This window comes from Akebia trifoliata, chromosome 7 (assembly GCF_017979445.1).
Source record: "Akebia trifoliata isolate Shusen 1 chromosome 7, ASM1797944v1, whole genome shotgun sequence".
Lineage (NCBI taxonomy): Eukaryota > Viridiplantae > Streptophyta > Magnoliopsida > Ranunculales > Lardizabalaceae > Akebia > Akebia trifoliata.
The window spans coordinates 25,231,063-25,250,434 of NC_141381.1; the positions used below are offsets into that span (position 1 = coordinate 25,231,063).

Here is a 19,372-nt window from a genome sequence, read left to right on the forward strand (position 1 = left end):
TTACAGTGAGGAGATCATCATCACCAAAAATCGGCCCATTCCAAAACTTCTAACCCCATCAAAAATGATTTACAAAAAATGGACGGTCCACGATTTTTCAACTTATAAACATGGGGCTAGAAGTTTTGGAATGGGCTGATTTTTGGTGAGGATCATCTCTACGGTGTAGAGATCATCCTCACCAAAAATCAGCCCATTCCAAAACTTCTATCCCATGTTTTTGCCAAAATGTTTGTTGCTGAACGCGACCCTATATATATATATATATATATATATATATATATATATATGGCCTCTTAGAGCACCCAACAAGTCTTCGCCGCCCCCCCCCCCCCCCCCCCCCCCCCCCCCCCCCACATGCACCAAGTAATTGGTAATTTCTTGGATAAATCGTTGAGGGTGGCCTCTAAAGGGAATTCAAACTCAAGACCTCCGAGATGTGGTCTTGCAGGCCATCTCTCCAATCCTTAGATGTTTAGAAGTAGCTATATTCACGTGTATTTGAAATGTCAAATTTAAGGAAGTTGTAACTCACCAACTCGTTTTTGAATTAGTTACAATTCTCTGCCTATGAGGTAAGAGTTATTTCATATTAAATAAGAGTTGATTATCATCTAGAATTCAATATCTGGAAACAAATAACGACGATGTTGATGATATTATTAATGATGATAATCATTATATGACTATATCTAAATAGGCTGCCGAGCATCTTTTATTTCCCAAATAATAAACAAACAAAAAAAATGTCACACTAATAGATCTCTACACTCGACATTATCGTGGACCACTATGCTTACTGGGGGATTTACAACCTTTAGTCCAAGTCCACAAACCAAAACCCTAGTTAATGTTTTGGGAATGTTTCAAATTGTCAAGAAATATTTTGTTCAAGATTATGTTGATTTTCCTCCTTAACAATTATTGTATCAATGGAAACAAAATTTAAAACCTTGGCTAGACCTACAAATTAAGATGGAGACATTCTATTCCTTTTCAGTGATCATGGGCCTTGTTACGATGTAATGCTTATCATAATTTTTTAAAACGTATCAATTCAACTCAAAACTATTCCAAGTCGACTCAAGTTGATTGGATCTCAAAGTGATGACTCAGACCATAAATCCCGTTTAAACCATATTTTATAGGTTAATAAATATATTATATAATTATTTGAATTGTCTGACACAACTTGGAAGTTGACACGATTAACTGGGCATTTGAGATTTTTTTAAAGAATAATGCTGAAGTGACCTCAGGCTGGCCAGTTAATCGCACATCTTAACGTGAAAGTGTATGAGAACCATAGATGCTTTTCATTCGATGATACGAGTGTAAAAGCATCTATGGTTCCAATGCACTTTTACGTCAAGATATGTGATATGAGGTTCCAGCTTGAGGTCACTCCAACACGACTCTTTTTAAAACTATAGTGCTTTGAGATGGGATATGTTAGCACGGCATGAAAATGAAAATGGTTGCAAACCCATTTTTCCTTTGTTTGGCTGGTCATATCGATCTTGAACAATTTTAAAACTTTTCTCAAATCTTTGAATTAAAAAAAGAAAAAGAAAAAATGACAACGAAGTTAAGCAAATCTTGATTTTTATATTTCATGTCACAAGCAATACCAAGATTGTTAACCAACCAACTACTCCAAAAGACTGATCTCTTGGAGAATATAAGAGGGTCACGGGGATTAATTAGGGTTGACACACCCGAGAGTGGAGGAAAATATACACTCAACACTCCCCCTAATCCGTAAGGGTGGAATGAATCAAACATGTGACTTATACAAACCTAGGTCTCTGATACCATGATAATCAAATAACTACTCTAGAAGGCCGATTTCTTGGAGAGGGGGAGAACTACGAATATAAGAGAGCCACGGGGTTTAACTGGAGTATGACACACTTGAGTGGAGGAAAATATACACTCAACAAAGATGACTTGGGTGAGTCATCTCGACCTCCGATTTTTAAAACTTGGGGAGGTGCATGTGGCCGGGTTGGGTGGCAATATACATAAGAGTAATGATAGTTCGACACCCCACATGGCATACTCAAATACTCTTCAAGTGTGGGATGTGTCAGAACCATAGATTTTCTTTCATCAGGATACACAACCGCACAAATTTATGGGGATGTGCAATTGTGTATCCGAGGCATAAAATCTATGATTCTAGCACATGCCATGTCAAGAAAGTATTTTGAGTAGGTCATGTGGGGAGTCCAAATATCACAAATCTATACCTAATCCACAGACCATTAGCTGCCATGTCTTCTTTGTCTTTAGTACAACAATGAATGTATACAATAAATCATACATGGCTGATGTGATAAGGGCACAGAACCGTAGATCTTTTTCCTTATGTATCCCGTAAAAAAAGATCTATGATTGTCCTTGCCACATCAATCGTTATGATTTAACGCATGCATTCATAACGACTTTTTACTTTAACAGGCACTATCTGATTGCCCTTGCCCCAAATATTTGACTTTTGAGGGTCGTTGAGCCCACATTTGAGAGGGACTTAGGTCCATTATGGCAGCATTATTTTTTTAGGTCCCATAATCTGATGTGTGGACTTTAGTGCCCCTTAAATCTACGAATAAAATATTTGGGGGTTAAAGTTGCCCATATGCTTCTTCTCATTATTCCTTCCAGCAGAGACATGTAGTCCCACATTGTCCCATGCTTTTCTCACCATGTTAAACAAATTTTTCTAAACTTTGTTTATAATGTATTGTTAAAATCCAATTGGACCAATGATTGCATTGGGTCGGACCAAAAATTTTAATAAGTCAAACCAAATGGTGAAACACACATTTTAACTTCGAAGCTTATCTAGAGGAAGATGGTGAACTTCTCGTCGAAGAATTGTCATGAATTCAATCCAGATTCTTGATAATCAGTTAACGATCCGATTAATTCGCCCCTGGCCAAAAATTTAAACTCATTTGGTTTGGGTTCTGATCTGACCAATTTTATGCTCTTTGTAACCCTAAGTATATAAATGGTATGTTTAGGATTCATTCTTAATTTGTAAGTAATAGAACCGTTAGAGAGAGAGTGAAATTGGATGTAACAAGGGATTAGAATTTCTAATGAATTTTATAAAATCTCATTGAAGATAGTGGATTAATTATCACTACTCGAGGACGTAGGCATCTTGCCGAATCACGTAAATCATATTTTCTGTTTTCTATTTTTCTCTATTTTGTTTGCATTCAATTTCTTGCTCGTTGGTCGTTTTATTTATTACACGCTTTCGAACAACACTTCTCCCTTTTCTCACCACGATTCTGTTGCATCAAGAACAAATGGTTTTATTCAAACCATGGTATTAAATCTTAGGGCAAGTCATCTTGATATCATCCATGAACGTGACAGATAGATAAGGCGTCTCACCTCTTCAAAATCTTATTGAACCCATTTTGACCCTATAACACAACCGCATAGTGATGAACCGTTAGTTCTTTCGAAACCCTCCTATCTTTTTCCTTCTTTTCTCTTAATAAAATCAGAAATGTGACAATGGTGGGAACTATTACTTTGATTCTCTCATAGAATGGAAACTTTTGGATGATAAAGAAATAGATAGCTTGAAAAGCAACAGTGATAGAACTCTTCCACAATAGTCTTCTTGCTTTCTAAGGAGATTTTGTTTATATATTTGTTCTTTCTTTCACTTATTTAGGAAAGCCACTTGTTATTCAGTGGGGACCTTATCATGTTTGAGTGGTCCCCATTTGTCATTTGTCAACCATACACCAAGATGTTAACTTAGCTCCTGTTATTGGGCCAGGCTTTAGCCCAACCCACCTTAGTATCGATAGACCGATGTGGATAGTAAAACTAGGCCCATTTACATATCAGACATTCCCCTGGTCCAATTCAAGTTTAGGGCCGAGTTTGGATTTGGGAACTAGGCCTGTTGGGCATCCCAACAGATTTATTTTTTGTCAATCTTTCTCTCTCCTTAAAAGAGGGGTTGGGATTTAATTTTATCACGAATCTCAATGATAACTTTTAACTTTATAGAATTTTCTCTTTTTGTTCCTTTTCAAGAATGCCCCTCCAAATTTATCGTCTTTCCTCTTCCACTCCCCATTTTTAAGAATTAATACCCCCCTTCAATTTTATATATTGTCTTTCCTTTTCTCCCATTTTTTATGAAGTCTTGATTTTTGGGCTCGATTTTTTTCGTTGGGTCTGTACTCGGCTAACATGACAAGGGCACAACACCATAGATCGTTTTCTTCGAGATACACAAGGAAAAAGATCTATGGTTCTGTGCCCTTTCAACGTTAGCCAAGTGAAAAAAACCGAGTAGTCTTTTTTTATAATACCCCTCTAACGCTTTTGTTTTTTCCCTTGTACCCCTTGTACAGACAAACTATATTATATTTGATTTTATAAGATAACCATACAAGATATATAAAATTTCAACAAAATGGATGCTTTGTCTTCTCGTTCTAGACCAGAGAAGAGTATCTTATATTTGCGAGGTAACTCGGCTAGAGAACAAAAAACCACCAACTTCTATTTCCAACAAGGAGGCCCACATAGTCTTATCCATCCGAGTTCAATATGTACTGAATAGAGTCCTGCTACACTCACATCTTACATGGCAGAAAACCTACAATTTTTCTTGAGTGTACAAAAATACTCGTATCTCAAGGAAGATAATATATGGCTATGTGCATACCAACATGTCAGTCTAGTGTTGGGGACAATGTTACAGGAAGTCAGTGTAACATTTCTCTACGAAATATTTTAACAAGCCATGTGGGCATACTCTTAGTTTAATGCCCCATCGTAGATCTACACACCAAAACAAAAGTATTCGAATCGAATGTCTAGATATCATCATGGTTTTAAAATTAGGTATTCTGTCTTATTTCGGTCATGTTTTGGTAACTCTCAATTTTATAAATAGAGATCCTCAGGACTTTTAAACTATTGTAAGTAGCCAGTCTTGTCTTCTCCGACTGAAGAGAATACCAAGTCAGGTCAGGAATGCACCAAGGTGGAATAGTCCCTTGTATCGGTCAGTCAATCAATAGTGGAATAGAATAGTCCCAGTAATAGTCTCGTCCAATTGCCTAGCGTAGGCTTCATGCACTTCCCTATCTCGGTCCTCGCTCTCAACGCAAACGGTAGTCAGGGAGTCAAGCAAACAAGCAAAGAGACTGAACACCTTCTGCTGAAAAACATTAGAATTCCGCCTCAGATTCGTGAGAAACAGAATATGTTGGCGAATCTTATTCTGTTATGTGGACTTAGTCACACTGTTAAACCACATAAATCCTTGTGTTTGTGTGTATTCTGTTATCTTTTGTTGTTTCGATTTCTTCACATAGATAACTCAATATATATATATATATATATAGGGAAATGTTCAGCAACAAATATTTTGGCAAAACATTTTTCAAAACATGGGTTAGAGGTTTTGGAATGGGCTGATTTTTGGTGAGGATGATCTCTACGGTGAGGAGATCATCATCACCAAAAATCAGCCCATTCCAAAACTTCTAACCCCATCAAAAATGGTTTACAAAAAATGGACGGTCCACGATTTTTCACCGTAGAGATCATCCTCACCAAAAATCAGCCCATTCCAAAACCTCTAACTATGTTTTGAAAAATGTTTTGCCAAAATTTTTGTCAAAATGTTTGTTGCTGAAAGGGACTTATATATATATATATATATATATAAATTTGAATTAGAAAGAAAAAGAATATTTTAGTGTTCTCAACTCATTCACCAATGATACTGAGATGACTTGCGCAAGTAATTTATGTCTTGGACAAATTTTGAAATCATAGCTAGGTATGTTGTACTGTGCCAATGGATGAGCCAAACATTTGGGTTTCACTCATAGAGGCTTGCAAGGAGACCATGTTTCGTACTACAATATAACTCCCAGCGTGTAGGGTCAAGTTCATCATTTTTATTGTCGAATTCATCACTTAGTGTCAAGTTCATTGCTTTTTACTGTCTATTTCAACATTTAATTACTTAGTGTCAAACTCAATAGTTAGTGTCGAGTCCTCCACTTTTTATTGTTTACTTCAACATTTAATTATTGTCGAGTTCAATAATATTTTCATAGAAAAATAACTATCGAAACTCAACGGTAATTAAATGTTGAATTATTAGACAATAAAAAATGGTGAACTCGACGCTAAGTAGTGAGTTCGACAATAAAAATATTGAAATAGACAATAAAAAGTGGTGAACTGGACACTATAAATATGATCAAGATTTTTTCATTTTTAATATTTTTTGAGTTCCAGTCTAGGTAAATCTCCTTGAAACACCTAAAATGCATAAATCATAATTGCAAATCAAAAATTACAGCATAATCATATTAAAAAATTAGAATCTTAATTTCATTCTTTATTTTTATTTTATTTTTATAAATCATTGAAATAATATAAATAAATAATATATCTAAGGGGGCGGTTCATCGGACATATGTAAAAACAATGGTTTTTCAAAATATTGGTTAGAGGTTTTGGATTGAACTGATTTTTAGCGAGGATGGTCACTATGATGAGAAGATCATCCTCACAAAAAATCAGCTCAATCTAAAACTTCTAAATCCATCAAAAGTGATTTACAAATTATTGGCAAAAATTGATAAAAAATCGACGATCCACATTCTAAATCACTTTTAATGGGGTTAGAAGTTTTAGATTGGACTGACTTTTTTTCAGATGATCTTCCCATCATAGAGATCATCCTCACAAAAAATCATCTCAATCCGAAACTTTTAACCCATATTTTGAAATTTTATTAATGTTACATTATTTTTACATATGTTTTTTCATATGTCCCTTCATCCATTCCCTATATCTAAATGTTCAAGATTAAAAGTATATCATTCTCCAATCGTCATCTACCATAGAAAAAATTGTCAAAAATGATCGCAATCCCTTGGAACCTAACTATGTGAAGAACATGAGAAAATGGTAGTTTGAGTATTTCAAAGACATTATAAATGTGAGATAAGGTCTAAGGAGTATTAAGAAAGAAAAAAAATTTACAAAATGGATTATTAAGACACCATCCAAAACTTAGGGACTATTTAGTTAGAAGTCCCTTCGCAGGTGTTACATCTTCCAAAAGAATGTAAGCTAGCACTTGAGGAATATTTCACTCATCAAGAATAATCAAGAAAGCTTGAGAATTGCCAAATAAACAAAAACTAGTACTCTAAATATTTAGATTGAAAACAATGGATTTTTTTTTTTTCTTGAAAAAGGTCAAGAGTTTTTGAAAATAGGAAAATAATTCTAGTTACTAGGAAAAAGTGGAAGAAGAAGGTAGGGAAAACTTTTAGATTTCATGAAGAATGTATAGGAGGAAAATATTTGTCCATTTCAATGGTTAAGGTATGCAGAGATGCATTTTCTTAAAGCGAAGATTCGACCATACTATGATACCACATATCTTGGGTGTTCACTCTCTAAGATACACAACAGCCCACACAATGAAGGGATATTCCTATTGATGCGTATGTTATAATGAACTTTGACACAAAGAAGTGCTCTCAAAGCAACGTATAGTAACTTCGATAAAGTCGTTAAAATCATAGAAAAACCATTCCTAGAATGATAATTATTCAAGATAATTAAATAAATGATGGTAAAGCAGACCAAACGACCAGCAAAACGAAGTTCGTGCCTCTCTTATGGGCATGTATGTTGCACACTATGCACAGGACACCAACGCACACTCGTTAAAGGGTATTTGGAGTCTGGACCTAAATCCCACTTGAAACGTTTGGGTTTCCTCATGGCCCCCATGTGCTGGTGAGCGAACTCATTATCTCTCTTATGCTTTTAAGACTAATAGGAACAATTTCATTGTATAAGCTGGTTCCCAAGTCTCTTCCTTTCTGATGTGAACTATTTCAAATAAAAGAAATAAAAGATGAAAATACTTCCAAGTGGGGATAAAAAGGGTGTTTTATATGTTCATTCAAGAAATATATAATCTTAAAAATTTCCAATGGAAGGTCCTATACAAGTGCTTTGGAAAAATTATTGACATTGGATTGACTGTGCCAGAAGTCCACGAGGTGTCAAATTGATAGGAAAATAAATCCTCTATAGGAGTATGCTACATATTCACTTAAAGCTCGACGCCATGTTTAAATTATTGGATAACTTATCAATCTTTTCCAGATCAAAGCACCCCATAAGGTCTTGAACGTTAGCATTCCCTTATATATATATATATATAAAGAGAAAGAGAGATAAAGGGTCAAATTCGACGGCCAATGTTAGGAAGTCAATATGTTTGTCCTATGTAACTTAAAAGTTTTGAATTGAGCTGATTTTTTGTGAGGATGATCTCTATGGTGAGGAGATCATCCTCACAAAAAATCAGTCCAATCTAAAACTTCTAAATTCAACAAACGTGGTTTACAAATTTTTGGTATAAAATCGATGGTCTATTATTCTAAACCACTTTTGATGGGGTTAGATGTACCAAAAAAATCATCCTCACAAAAAATCAGCTCAATCCAAAAAATTTAAGCTACATAGGACAAACATATTGACTCCCTAACATTGGTTGCCGAACGCCACCTATATATATGTTCTACTAGTTTATAATTTTCAAGAATTATTTTGGAAGCTTCCTTTGATCCATTAAAAAGCCTAGAATTAATATAATGTTGTGGATAACACTAATTATTAGGGCATCGTGGCAATGATGATGTGGAAGGAGGATGCCACATTGCACCACATCAGGGCTTCCATTTGGAGCAATAAGGCCATGTGACTCAAATGGCATGGACAACATCAATGGTAATGTGCACCTCCAAGGTGTCATTCAAGTGGAGGATGAGATCCTGATGGGAGTAATTCCCTCTTACGCCCCAGTGGGATATTCAAAGGCTAGGACGGATGTGGCACTCATTCATAGACAGTCTCCTTAAGACACATGGGTGAATCAAGGGGCAGTTCATACATTGAAAGGAGCGCTTCGAAGCCTATAAATATTTTTGGAGAATATAGTTAGAGACACGAATTTTGAGAGAAAAATACCTTATACACAATTGTATCATTTATGTATTTTGACCCAATACAAATGTGAATGATTTAAATTTGGTGCAAATTTATAAATTTGGTGCAAATTTATAAATTTGCATTGAGTCAATTCTCATGAGAAAATCTCACAAGGTAATTCTAAGTTTATGTGTGATTATTAGAACGTAACTCCATATAAGGCGTGTTTGGAAATGGGAGTTGTAGGGAATTGGAGTTACAACTCCCACCTTGGAATTCTAATTGGTTGTTTGATTCACCAATTCCATGGAGTTGCAACTCCAAGAAAGTTCTCAACTCCTATTTTTAAAGAGCTAGAACTCCCACCTATGTAGGTGGGATTTACAACTCTAGGCAAAAATATTTAATTCAAAAAATCGAATTGACTCATGAGTTATCTAGTATATAAATTAGGACAGTCAATGGACCAGACTGAGTGGGGTTCTAAATGGGCCAGGCCTTTTAGGTTGAAAAATTAGTCCCTAACCCAATCCATCTAAATATCGGGTTGGGCTTAATAAATAAAACCTTAGTCCAAACCCGGACCACTTCCACCAAGATTTGGGCCATTTGCGTTCTGGGTCAAGTCAAACCCATATTCAAAGACACTACAAAGGTAGGGGGATCATTATTAATTTATAATATTGACTATTATATATTATATTTAATATAGTATAACGAGTCAGGCCAACCACTAGGCCTACATTCAAAACCCAAACCCAGTCATATTATTAAACAGGCTTAGACTGACCCGTCCCAATAGCTAAATGGACTTAATAACTAAACCCAAATCCAATCCATAGCAGGCCAGGCTAAATCAGGGCAAAACTCAGTCCATTGACAAATCTAATATAAATCATTTGACTCACTTTACATTATTTATGATATAGATTCCTATTTAAATAAATAAATAAAATTAATAAAATAAAGTAATTAGAATAGGTCATAAATGGGCCGGATTTTATCCAAAATTCAAGTGATCCGAATTTAGCAGGTTTGAACCCTTAGAGTAAATCCAAAGAACAATACAAGTCGGATATGGGTTGTTGTCCCTTAACCCAAGTCAAATCCGGGTTAAATGCGGATCCATCCTTATATTCGTCTAGATCTGAATGATATATTTTAATATAATAAATATTTAAATTAATAATTAAAATTAAATTGACTCGACTGAATTATAGCTAATCTTAGCAAAATACAAGGGTTGAAATTTTTTTACAACTCTTAGCTGATCTTAGAATCTATTTGAGGAGTTATAACTAACTCCATCGATTCCAATTCTAACTCCAACTCCAACTCCGATCTACTCCTGCTTTCAAATTGAGTGTCAAAACAATACATCGACTCATAATTTTATCCCATGTAAAGTGTTATTGGGAATATAGTTATGCCTGTTGCCAAACACCCACCTCCTCTATAAATTATTGTGATATCCTCGAAAGTACCCTTTCTGTCTCACACAACATGTTTGAAAAGCCCGAGTTGTTACTTGTTTTTGTGAAGCAAGTGGCAGGCACGTGCTGTCACGTGCACGTGATATTGGCCTCAAATGTCGGACTTTTTTTCCTTATCTCTCAACTTTGGGACCTGGATCCAGCGATTCTATGGTATTTTTGTTGTTCGACGAAAAGGGTATTATGGTCATTCTCCCTACTTGCACGTGGTGGAACCCATCAATAAATGGGACCCACCCATCCAATCAAAATAATTTTAACATTGACTCCAAAAGATTTTTTCACGAAGATTTGCTATACAAAGGTACATCAAAATAGATGTTGTGTGGTTAGAGGTTATCGATTACATATATCCTCATGGAATCTAGGTATTATAGGTTGCAATCATGATCGATAGATCAGAGATGGGGCCCACATCTACTTGTTGTACCTGGTACGTGATGATCTGAGGTTGGAAGATCAAAAAGGTTGTTTCGTGACTTTCGGTAGTTTGTCAACTTAGTGTATCCATGGCTGGTTTGACCTATTGATCCAATAACTATTATCTTTAGTGCCTCGTCTTTGGCATGCATGAGAGTCTCATCATGTCTACTTTTTATCTTTCCTTACCGTTCGCCACATTATCCTTCCAAATTCCACGTCATACATGGACACGTGTCACATTACTATTCATCCATATGTACGATGTTTGTATGTTTATTTGTACATATACATATATTTGTTGTATTGTATTAGAGTCATGATAAATGCACTTGGTAAATCATACACGGTTGACGTGACAAGGGCACAGAAACATAGATCTTTTTCTTCGGGATGCACAGGAAAAAGATCTGTGATTATATGTTGTGCCACATCAACTGCATACAGACTGTATATGATTTATCGTATGCATTCATCATTGTTCATTGCATTAGTATGAAAAGGGTAAGTACTGTAGTGAGCATATTAGTTTCAAAATCTACGAATTGGATGGTTACGATCAATCTGATTGGTCGATTTTTTTATTTACTTGATCTTCCCAAGCTCCTACAATGGTTCATACATCAAAATATATTTGAATTATGAATATGTACAAAATAATGAAGTCATGCATGCACATGGTTCATATGAGTAATTTGAACGAAAACATAGTATTTGATATACAAAATCAGTCAAATGGTGATTTGAGGGGTTCGCTCAATGGTAATTTTGGATCGATAAGCAGTTAATGCTCGTAGGTTGTAAGTTCGATACCTAATATGAGCATTAATTCCTTAGGGGCCATCTGCAAGGGCGCACCATCATTTACCTGGTGCATGTGATGTGCGGGCATTGCACATGCCCTGGGACAGGTCCTTGGGCAAGACCATGGTCTATGAACTGGGCAAAAGCCCAAATACCTATGGGGATACCTGATTATCAAAAAAAAAAAAAAAATCAGCCCATTAATTTGCATAAATGAAAGTATATATATTATTTGATACACATATGCATAATTCATATGTGAAATGCATTCCACATATCTGGATGGGTATATAATTGCTCTAAGGTGCCACTCCAGATCCATTACTATTTTGGCAAAATACATTACTATTTTAGTAATTTCCCCTGTTTGTTTTGTGTAAGAATCTTCATGTATGGATCTTTTATTCATGCTTGTTATCCATGATGTATGAATCGCATTTATATATATATGTAAATAAATATTATATGCTATAAAGTATTTCTAGGGAACCATTTATGAATTGGTAAGCAAATCAGGTTTGAACCCCCAAAGACTCCTCTGAAGTAGTTAAAAAGAGGAACTCATGAGAACAAGCAGTTGAGAACTTGGAAAGATACCAAACCTTTAGCCAATGGAATCAACCCCAAGGTGATTAGGGAACCCCAAACAAACTTAAATATACAAATCCCTGCCACACCCAAGAATCTTGTTCACAACTAGCTTTGAATAAACACTCTTTTTAACCCCACCTATGTAAGTATGTATTGATCCAAAATATTCACTCTTTCTTTACTAAGAAAGCTTTTCTAACCCACCCAAGTTTCCTATGTAGAGTCTGGTCATGGAAGCTCTAACCACTAAATTCTGCTTCAAAGTTTCAATCTTCTTCAGCTTGGTTTCTGTTTTGGTTCAAGGGCAGAGCTTAATAAGTTGTGGGAGTACCTCACTTGATGCTTTCGGCTACCGTTGTGATAGGTTACGATTTCAAGATCATTGTGAAACATTCACGATGTTTCGCACCAATTCTTACTACTCATCTTTATTCAATCTGAGCTTTTACTTAGGCCTAAACCAAAAGGCGATAGCTGAAGCGAGTGGATTCTCTACAAATACTGAATTTCTTCCCATGGATCAACCTTTGTTGATCCCAATCGATTGTCGATGTAATGGAGGTTTCTTTCGGGCTGAAGTGACAAAGGTTACCATCAAAGGAGAAAGCTTTTACGCAATTGCGGAATCTTTGGAAGGATTGACAACTTGCAAGGCCATTCAAGAGGCAAACCCGAGTCTCTCTCCGTGGGGTCTCGGAGATAAACTTCGAGTACTGATCCCATTGAGATGTGCTTGCCCATCTCCATTTGAATTCAACCAAGGAACAAGACTTCTATTATCCTATCCTATAAGTGAAGCTGACACAATTTCTACTTTGGCTTCTAAATTCAATACTACCATAGAAGCTATAATCTCTTCAAATAACAGATCAGGAAATTTCAAACCTGAAAACCTAGAACCCTTTTCAACTCTTTTGATTCCGCTCGACAAGAAACCGATCCTTGGTCCTTTTTCAAATCCCCGCGAACCCAATTCGAGTTTTCCAGTTAATCCACCCAAGAGTTGTTCACGAAGGTCGACATTATGGAAGATTGGAGTTTATATTGCACTTAGTGGGATTGCGGTAGGTGGGTGTGTTGCGATCATTACGGTGATATTCGTGATCCATTGGAGGAAAAAGAAGCCAAACTTTTGCAAGACCGGAGGAGACGTAGAACTTCAACAGCTAAGCATAAGAACTAAAAGTGAAAGGAAAGCAATTTCAGAGGACTCTCAAGATCCTTCGGACTGTCAGACCATCGACACCACACCTCACAAAATGGTGGTGGAAGCATACACTATTGAGGATCTAAGAAAAGCCACCGAAGACTTCAATTCAAGTAATTTTATTGAGGGATCGGTGTTTCACGGCCGCCTCAGTGGGAAGAATTTGGCTCTAAAGCGCACACGAACAGAAACCATTTCTAAGATTGATTTCGAGCTCTTCCACGAATCCTATCACCATCATCCCAATATAATGCGGCTTTTGGGGACGTGTTTGATCGACGGTCCAGATTCATTTTTGGTTTTCGAGTATGCCAAGAATGGGTCCTTGAAGGATTGGCTTCATGGTGGGTTGGCAATCAAGAACCAATTCATTGCGTCGTGTTATTGTTTCTTGACATGGAATCAAAGGCTAAGGATATGTCTTGATGTGGCAATGGCCTTACAATACATGCACCACATCATGAACCCGTGCTACGTTCATAGAAATATTAAGAGTAGAAATATCTTTCTAGATGAAGAATTCAATGCGAAAATCGGAAATTTTGGCATGGCAAGGTGCATCGAAGATGACTCAGAAGACCCAAAATCTCTTTCGTCGAGCCCTGCCTCTTGTACTAGAGGATATCTTGCTCCGGAGTACCTACAACACGGTACTATTTCTTCAAGCATTGATATTTTTGCTTATGGGGTAGTCTTGCTCGAGGTGTTATCCGGGCAAACACCTATAATCCGAGCCGAGGAGAAAGGAGAAGGATGTGTTCTACTCTCAGAAAAGATCAAGTCAATATTACAATCGGATGATGCCAAAGAATTGAAGGATTGGATGGATCGTGCGTTGGGAGAGGCTTATTCATTTGATGTGGCTGTGACATTAGCAAATCTCGCGAGAGAGTGTGTGGAGGAAGACCCATCTTTGAGACCAACCGCGGGAGAAATAGTCAACAAGTTGTCAAAATTAGTAGAAGAGCTGCCAGAAGGAGAGCAGATTTCGAGCTGCGAAAGCTCTTCTAAACCTCAAATCAAGGTACCATTAGGTAATCGGTAGATACTAGACCGAGGATTTTAAATAAAACCCACCACTTGTAATGTGAAATAGGGAGGTTTGGATTGTGTATATATGTATTTAAGAAAGTAAATTAGCACAAATGCACCACTCTGAGGTGTATTGTCTCTGTTGTTTAAAGTAAGGTATCTTTGGAATGAAGGTTTTAAGGTGTTTGAGACTGAAAGCTATTAAGAATGTTCAGTTGGGCATTTTGTCAAACAGTTTTAATCTGGGTTTTTGGTTTCGATTAGGAATATTTCTAAACAATATGAACAAGTCCGAGTAGGGTATATCTTTACAGGCACTACTGCTCGTATTGCCCTTAATTATGGGGTTTCAATATTTAGGACCAATTTGAAGAATCATTTAAAACAAAATTGTATGGCCTATTACCCCTTCAACTTTATTATTTTTTATTTTTATCCCATTAACCTAAAAGAGGATGCCCATAACGTAGGCACGACCAAACTCTAGTAAATAACTAAATTGAAAAATTACCCTCTCAAATCCCTTAATTATTAGATTTACACTAAATACAAAGAGACATAATTAAGTAATTTACCTTCATCCATCTCATTGAGGGAATATGTAGACTTAAATGAATGGATTCTACATAAGCAAATGAAATTGAATTCATTTGCCCATCAATTTTACCTTTGGAGTAATATAAATAGTCATGGGTCCTCAAGGCTTTAAAAAAAAAGGTTTAAAGACTGCAAAATCTCTAATAACATCCTTCTGTTACTCAACCAACTGCTCCAAAAGACTGATCTGTTGGAGAAGGGGAGAACTATATGAATATAGAAGGTCACATGGCTTACTTGGGTATGACACACCCGAGAGTGGAGGAAAATATACACTCAGCACTCCCCCTCACCCATAAGGATGTAAAGAATCGAACTCATGACCTATATGAACCTAGTGCTCTGATACCATGTTAACCAACCAACTACTCCAAAAGACCTATATGCAGGAAAAGGGGAGAACTATGAATATTAAGAGAGTCACTGGACTTAAATGGGGTATGACACACCCGAGAGTGGAGGAAAATTTACACTCAACAACCTCTTCAAGAACCTTTCTCTTCTCCAACCTTGTAGAACTTTCTTAAAGAACAAAAAGAAGAACCAAAGAAGAGTAAAGGTAAGGATAAAATAGGTTGCATTAGTCTTTACTTTTATTGCATTCTCATTTATCCCTACCTCTTTTACACCCCGTGCTTTCTTTATTTTATTTTCTAATAAAGCCTTAACTTTCAAAACCCCTATTCTATCTAGCAAACCAGCCAAGTCAATTAAAACAAAAATTATTGATGGGATCTAGAAGAGAGGATGGACCTGACCCTTTAGGCTAGAACCCAATATTTCATTCACATTCTCATATAAAAAGGGGGCAAGAAATCACAAAAGGAATATCCCCTTTAATGAGATAATCCCCACCATGGTTTCAAAACTCATCCGAGACCGAGATGTATCACCCGAGTCATCTCGGTATCAGGCATGAACAAGACGGATGCACAAGTCAATTTTTAGAACGAGATTTAATACCCCACGTTTATTTTTTGAAAATTTTGGACGAGACATGTCAAATGTATCGGAAAACTTGTCTGAGACGACTCGGTATCAAACATGGACGAGACGAGACGCGAAACTGAGTTTTAAAACCATGATCCCCACACTTCTTTGCCAAACAACATCTCCCAACATTGAGACATATTGCATGCATTGTCCTAGATGGCCTCCTTCTTTCTGTTGTTTTCCAATAATATCAATGAGATGACCCCATTTCTCAACCTTGGGAGACATTGTATGCAGCACTTCAATACAAAACTGCAAGAAACCATGCATGTGTATTCTCTTCTAATGGTCAATTTTCCAACTATGGGACACAATGCATGCATTCATGTAGGAATTTCATAAAATAAAGCAAGAAATTGAAGGGTTATCCTCTCATGGATATGTGTTAAAATCAATTTCCCAAACTTGGGAACATTTTTAATTCATTTCTACACCTTCCCCACATTTACACTAGATTTTTCACATTCACATTTAGAGTTCACAATGATGTATCATTTCATCATAATAGGCATAAATGAACTTACATAAGGATTTCCCATAGTCCTTGGGTCAACTTAGTAGTCCAAAGTCAAAGAGGTTCCTACCAGGACCCTCATTTTGCTTTGAATTTACATTTCAACGTTATCAAAAATCTCTAAAAATGGTTAAATTCTAGGAAATCACCTAGAGGCGGAGTGAACGAGGTGTCTAACACTTACTATTAATCGAATCCCTTTACTGGAATCTAATTGGTTTTTATGATTCATTTTCTTTAAAATAAGTTTTAAAAAATAATAATTTTGGGTGACCATTCAGACCCTAAAATTGAATGTTGTGGCAACTCAAAATCATATATTTAAGATATCTCAAAAAAAGGAAATTGTCCACATGGATATAATAACCATAGAAACTTAATTATATAATATACCAAAAGAAAAAAAAAAGGTTATAATAACCATCATTGAAGCCTTATCACATGGATCTGGGGTGGATAAACGAATCATGTTCCCCCATTCCACTCTATCCAAAACCACATCTTCTGATATGAGTATATTTTCTTCTAAGTGTGTTCATTATTTCCATGATAAATATTGAAACTTAATTACTTAGTGCATAGAAGGATTATCATCATCATCGTAATCATAATCTTATCCAAACGATTTGGGGTTTGCAAAATGAATCACGATTTCCCACTCCACGTTATACATAGCCAAATTTTCTATAATTTAAATTATTAGCACTCATATTTTCTCTCGCTAACTCCATCCATTTTTTTTTTTTTTGGGTTTTCTTCTCGTTCTTTTAATACGTTCAATTTTAATATTTTTTTTTTTCTAAATGAGACTATAATTATTGAACTAGGTTAACGGAACTAGAATTACTCTTACATTCTTTCAAATGTGTTCATTTCTTCTTTTTTTTTTCTTTTTTTTTTTTTTTTATTTATTTTAGAAATAAATAGTACTCTTAATTAAGCAAATTGAACATCTCACTTGCACTCTAACTAGTGATTGTAATAAACATCAAAATGAGATGTATGCCTTAAGAACATTGGAGAGATTGTTTTCCAAAATTAATGTAATAGGTTGGATGGTTATGATGAAACGATTATGTCAATTTCGATCTAGAAGATCCGGTGGCGTGGGTCACTATTTGGACATTAGGTCTCCGTTGGCTACACGTGTAGGATGCACACATCATGGATTTCTCTATATCATTGTGCACAAAATGATCATCAAGTGATCTAATCAAACAAATTAAAATAAACCAATCCATCCATATTAATTTTATTTATCAAACACTACACCTATATACAGAAGGTATAACTTAATTAGATACATTTCCATCACTCCATCTGTGTTTGGGTGAATATTTGAGATACCCTTGACCACAATCTCCAGTGAGAGACTAATGAAAAATGATTGAAATACCCCCGAATGCGAATCACACCACCCACAAAAAATGTAAAAAAATTAATATATAAATTAAATCAATAATAAATAAATAAATAGATCACCCTCATAATCAAATCATCATAAACTTGAATTCCTCAAAGCAAATCACACCATCACCATTGAGATCAAACTGATTAATCATGATCGTGCATTCCTCGATCGTCTTCTTTTCACCAAGTCTACTAAGCATCCTCCTTAGACTCTTGGGCGTAATACAACCAGACCCATCCATCTCATACAACCCAAAGGCCTCCTTCAAATCCTTTATCTTCTCTTCTTCTCCCTCAACTTTCATCAATCCAACAAAATCTTCAAATCCCAATAACCCATCTCCATCCGAGTCGAACGAATCGACCACGGCCTCTGCCTCTTCTTTCGAAAGGTCCCCACCTATCAACCTTACACATTGCCAAAGCTCCAAAGCCGATATTTTCCCGTCTCTATCTTCATCGAAATAGCAAAATACTCGCTCAAATTCACTATATTTCGATGTTTCCTCTTCGAGTGGACACGCTTGTTCCAACCCAAGCTTGTGCTTTAGATTGGGTTCAAGAATTTTCTTAGGAGAGAGCTTTTGTATTTCACTCTTAAAAACTAAGTTAGGAGACAAACTCAGAGCAGTTATTTGAGCATTGATCTTCATATTTGTGAGGTAAAATTATGTAGAATTCAATGTTAGTTGTGATTTTATGAGACATATAGGCTCATATTTATATATGTAACAGAAGAGTGGGAGAACTTGGATTCAAACATAGAGCAACTACGCGGGAATGAAACTGCGGGGTAGTTTCGGAAAAGGAATTTGAAAAAAAAAAACCGTTCACCGAATTTCCATTTGTAGTTGGAGTACACGCAGCCGTCTGAAATACTCTAATGATGGACGATGATACGAGGAAGTTGTGAAGTCAGACGACAATTTTGACGAGCCGTGTTTTCAAACTTTAGTACCTTTTCTTTCAAGTTAATGTAAAATGACTTAAATGCCCCCATCTTTAAAATATGAAAAACAAACTCATTAAAAAAGAAAAATATATTTAACTTAGTGAGTCGTAATAAGTAAAAGTTGGGGTGCCAGTAGAAGCTCGTTCATTTTTTATTTTTTTCCTTCAATGAAATTATTTGAACAAGTGTTGTTATAAGGTTAAGATTATATAATTTGAGTCAAACTTTTATAATGTTTGAATAATGTGTTTTAATCTTTAATTGTGGTGTGATAGTCTCTTAATCTATTCAATTCACCTTAGATTTCCTGCCCACAATTCAAATGTTATATC

At 35.9% G+C, this 19,372-nt stretch overlaps 2 protein-coding genes across 2 annotated transcripts; one reads left to right on the top strand and one right to left on the bottom strand.

Moving 5' to 3' along the window:
* Positions 1 to 12,274: 12,274 nt before the first annotated feature.
* Positions 12,275 to 14,758, top strand: LYK2 (Protein kinase superfamily protein). Its single transcript, XM_086448986.1, has one exon. It carries the CDS (start codon positions 12,566 to 12,568, stop codon positions 14,585 to 14,587), a length of 2,022 nt encoding a protein of 673 aa, XP_086305112.1. The 5' UTR covers positions 12,275 to 12,565; the 3' UTR covers positions 14,588 to 14,758.
* Positions 14,759 to 17,906: 3,148 nt separating this feature from the next.
* LOC147398549 (uncharacterized) lies at positions 17,907 to 18,794 on the bottom strand. Its single transcript, XM_086447771.1, has one exon. The coding sequence runs from the start codon at positions 18,739 to 18,741 to the stop codon at positions 18,169 to 18,171; it is 573 nt and encodes a 190-aa protein (XP_086303897.1). The 5' UTR covers positions 18,742 to 18,794; the 3' UTR covers positions 17,907 to 18,168.
* Positions 18,795 to 19,372: the final 578 nt, after the last annotated feature.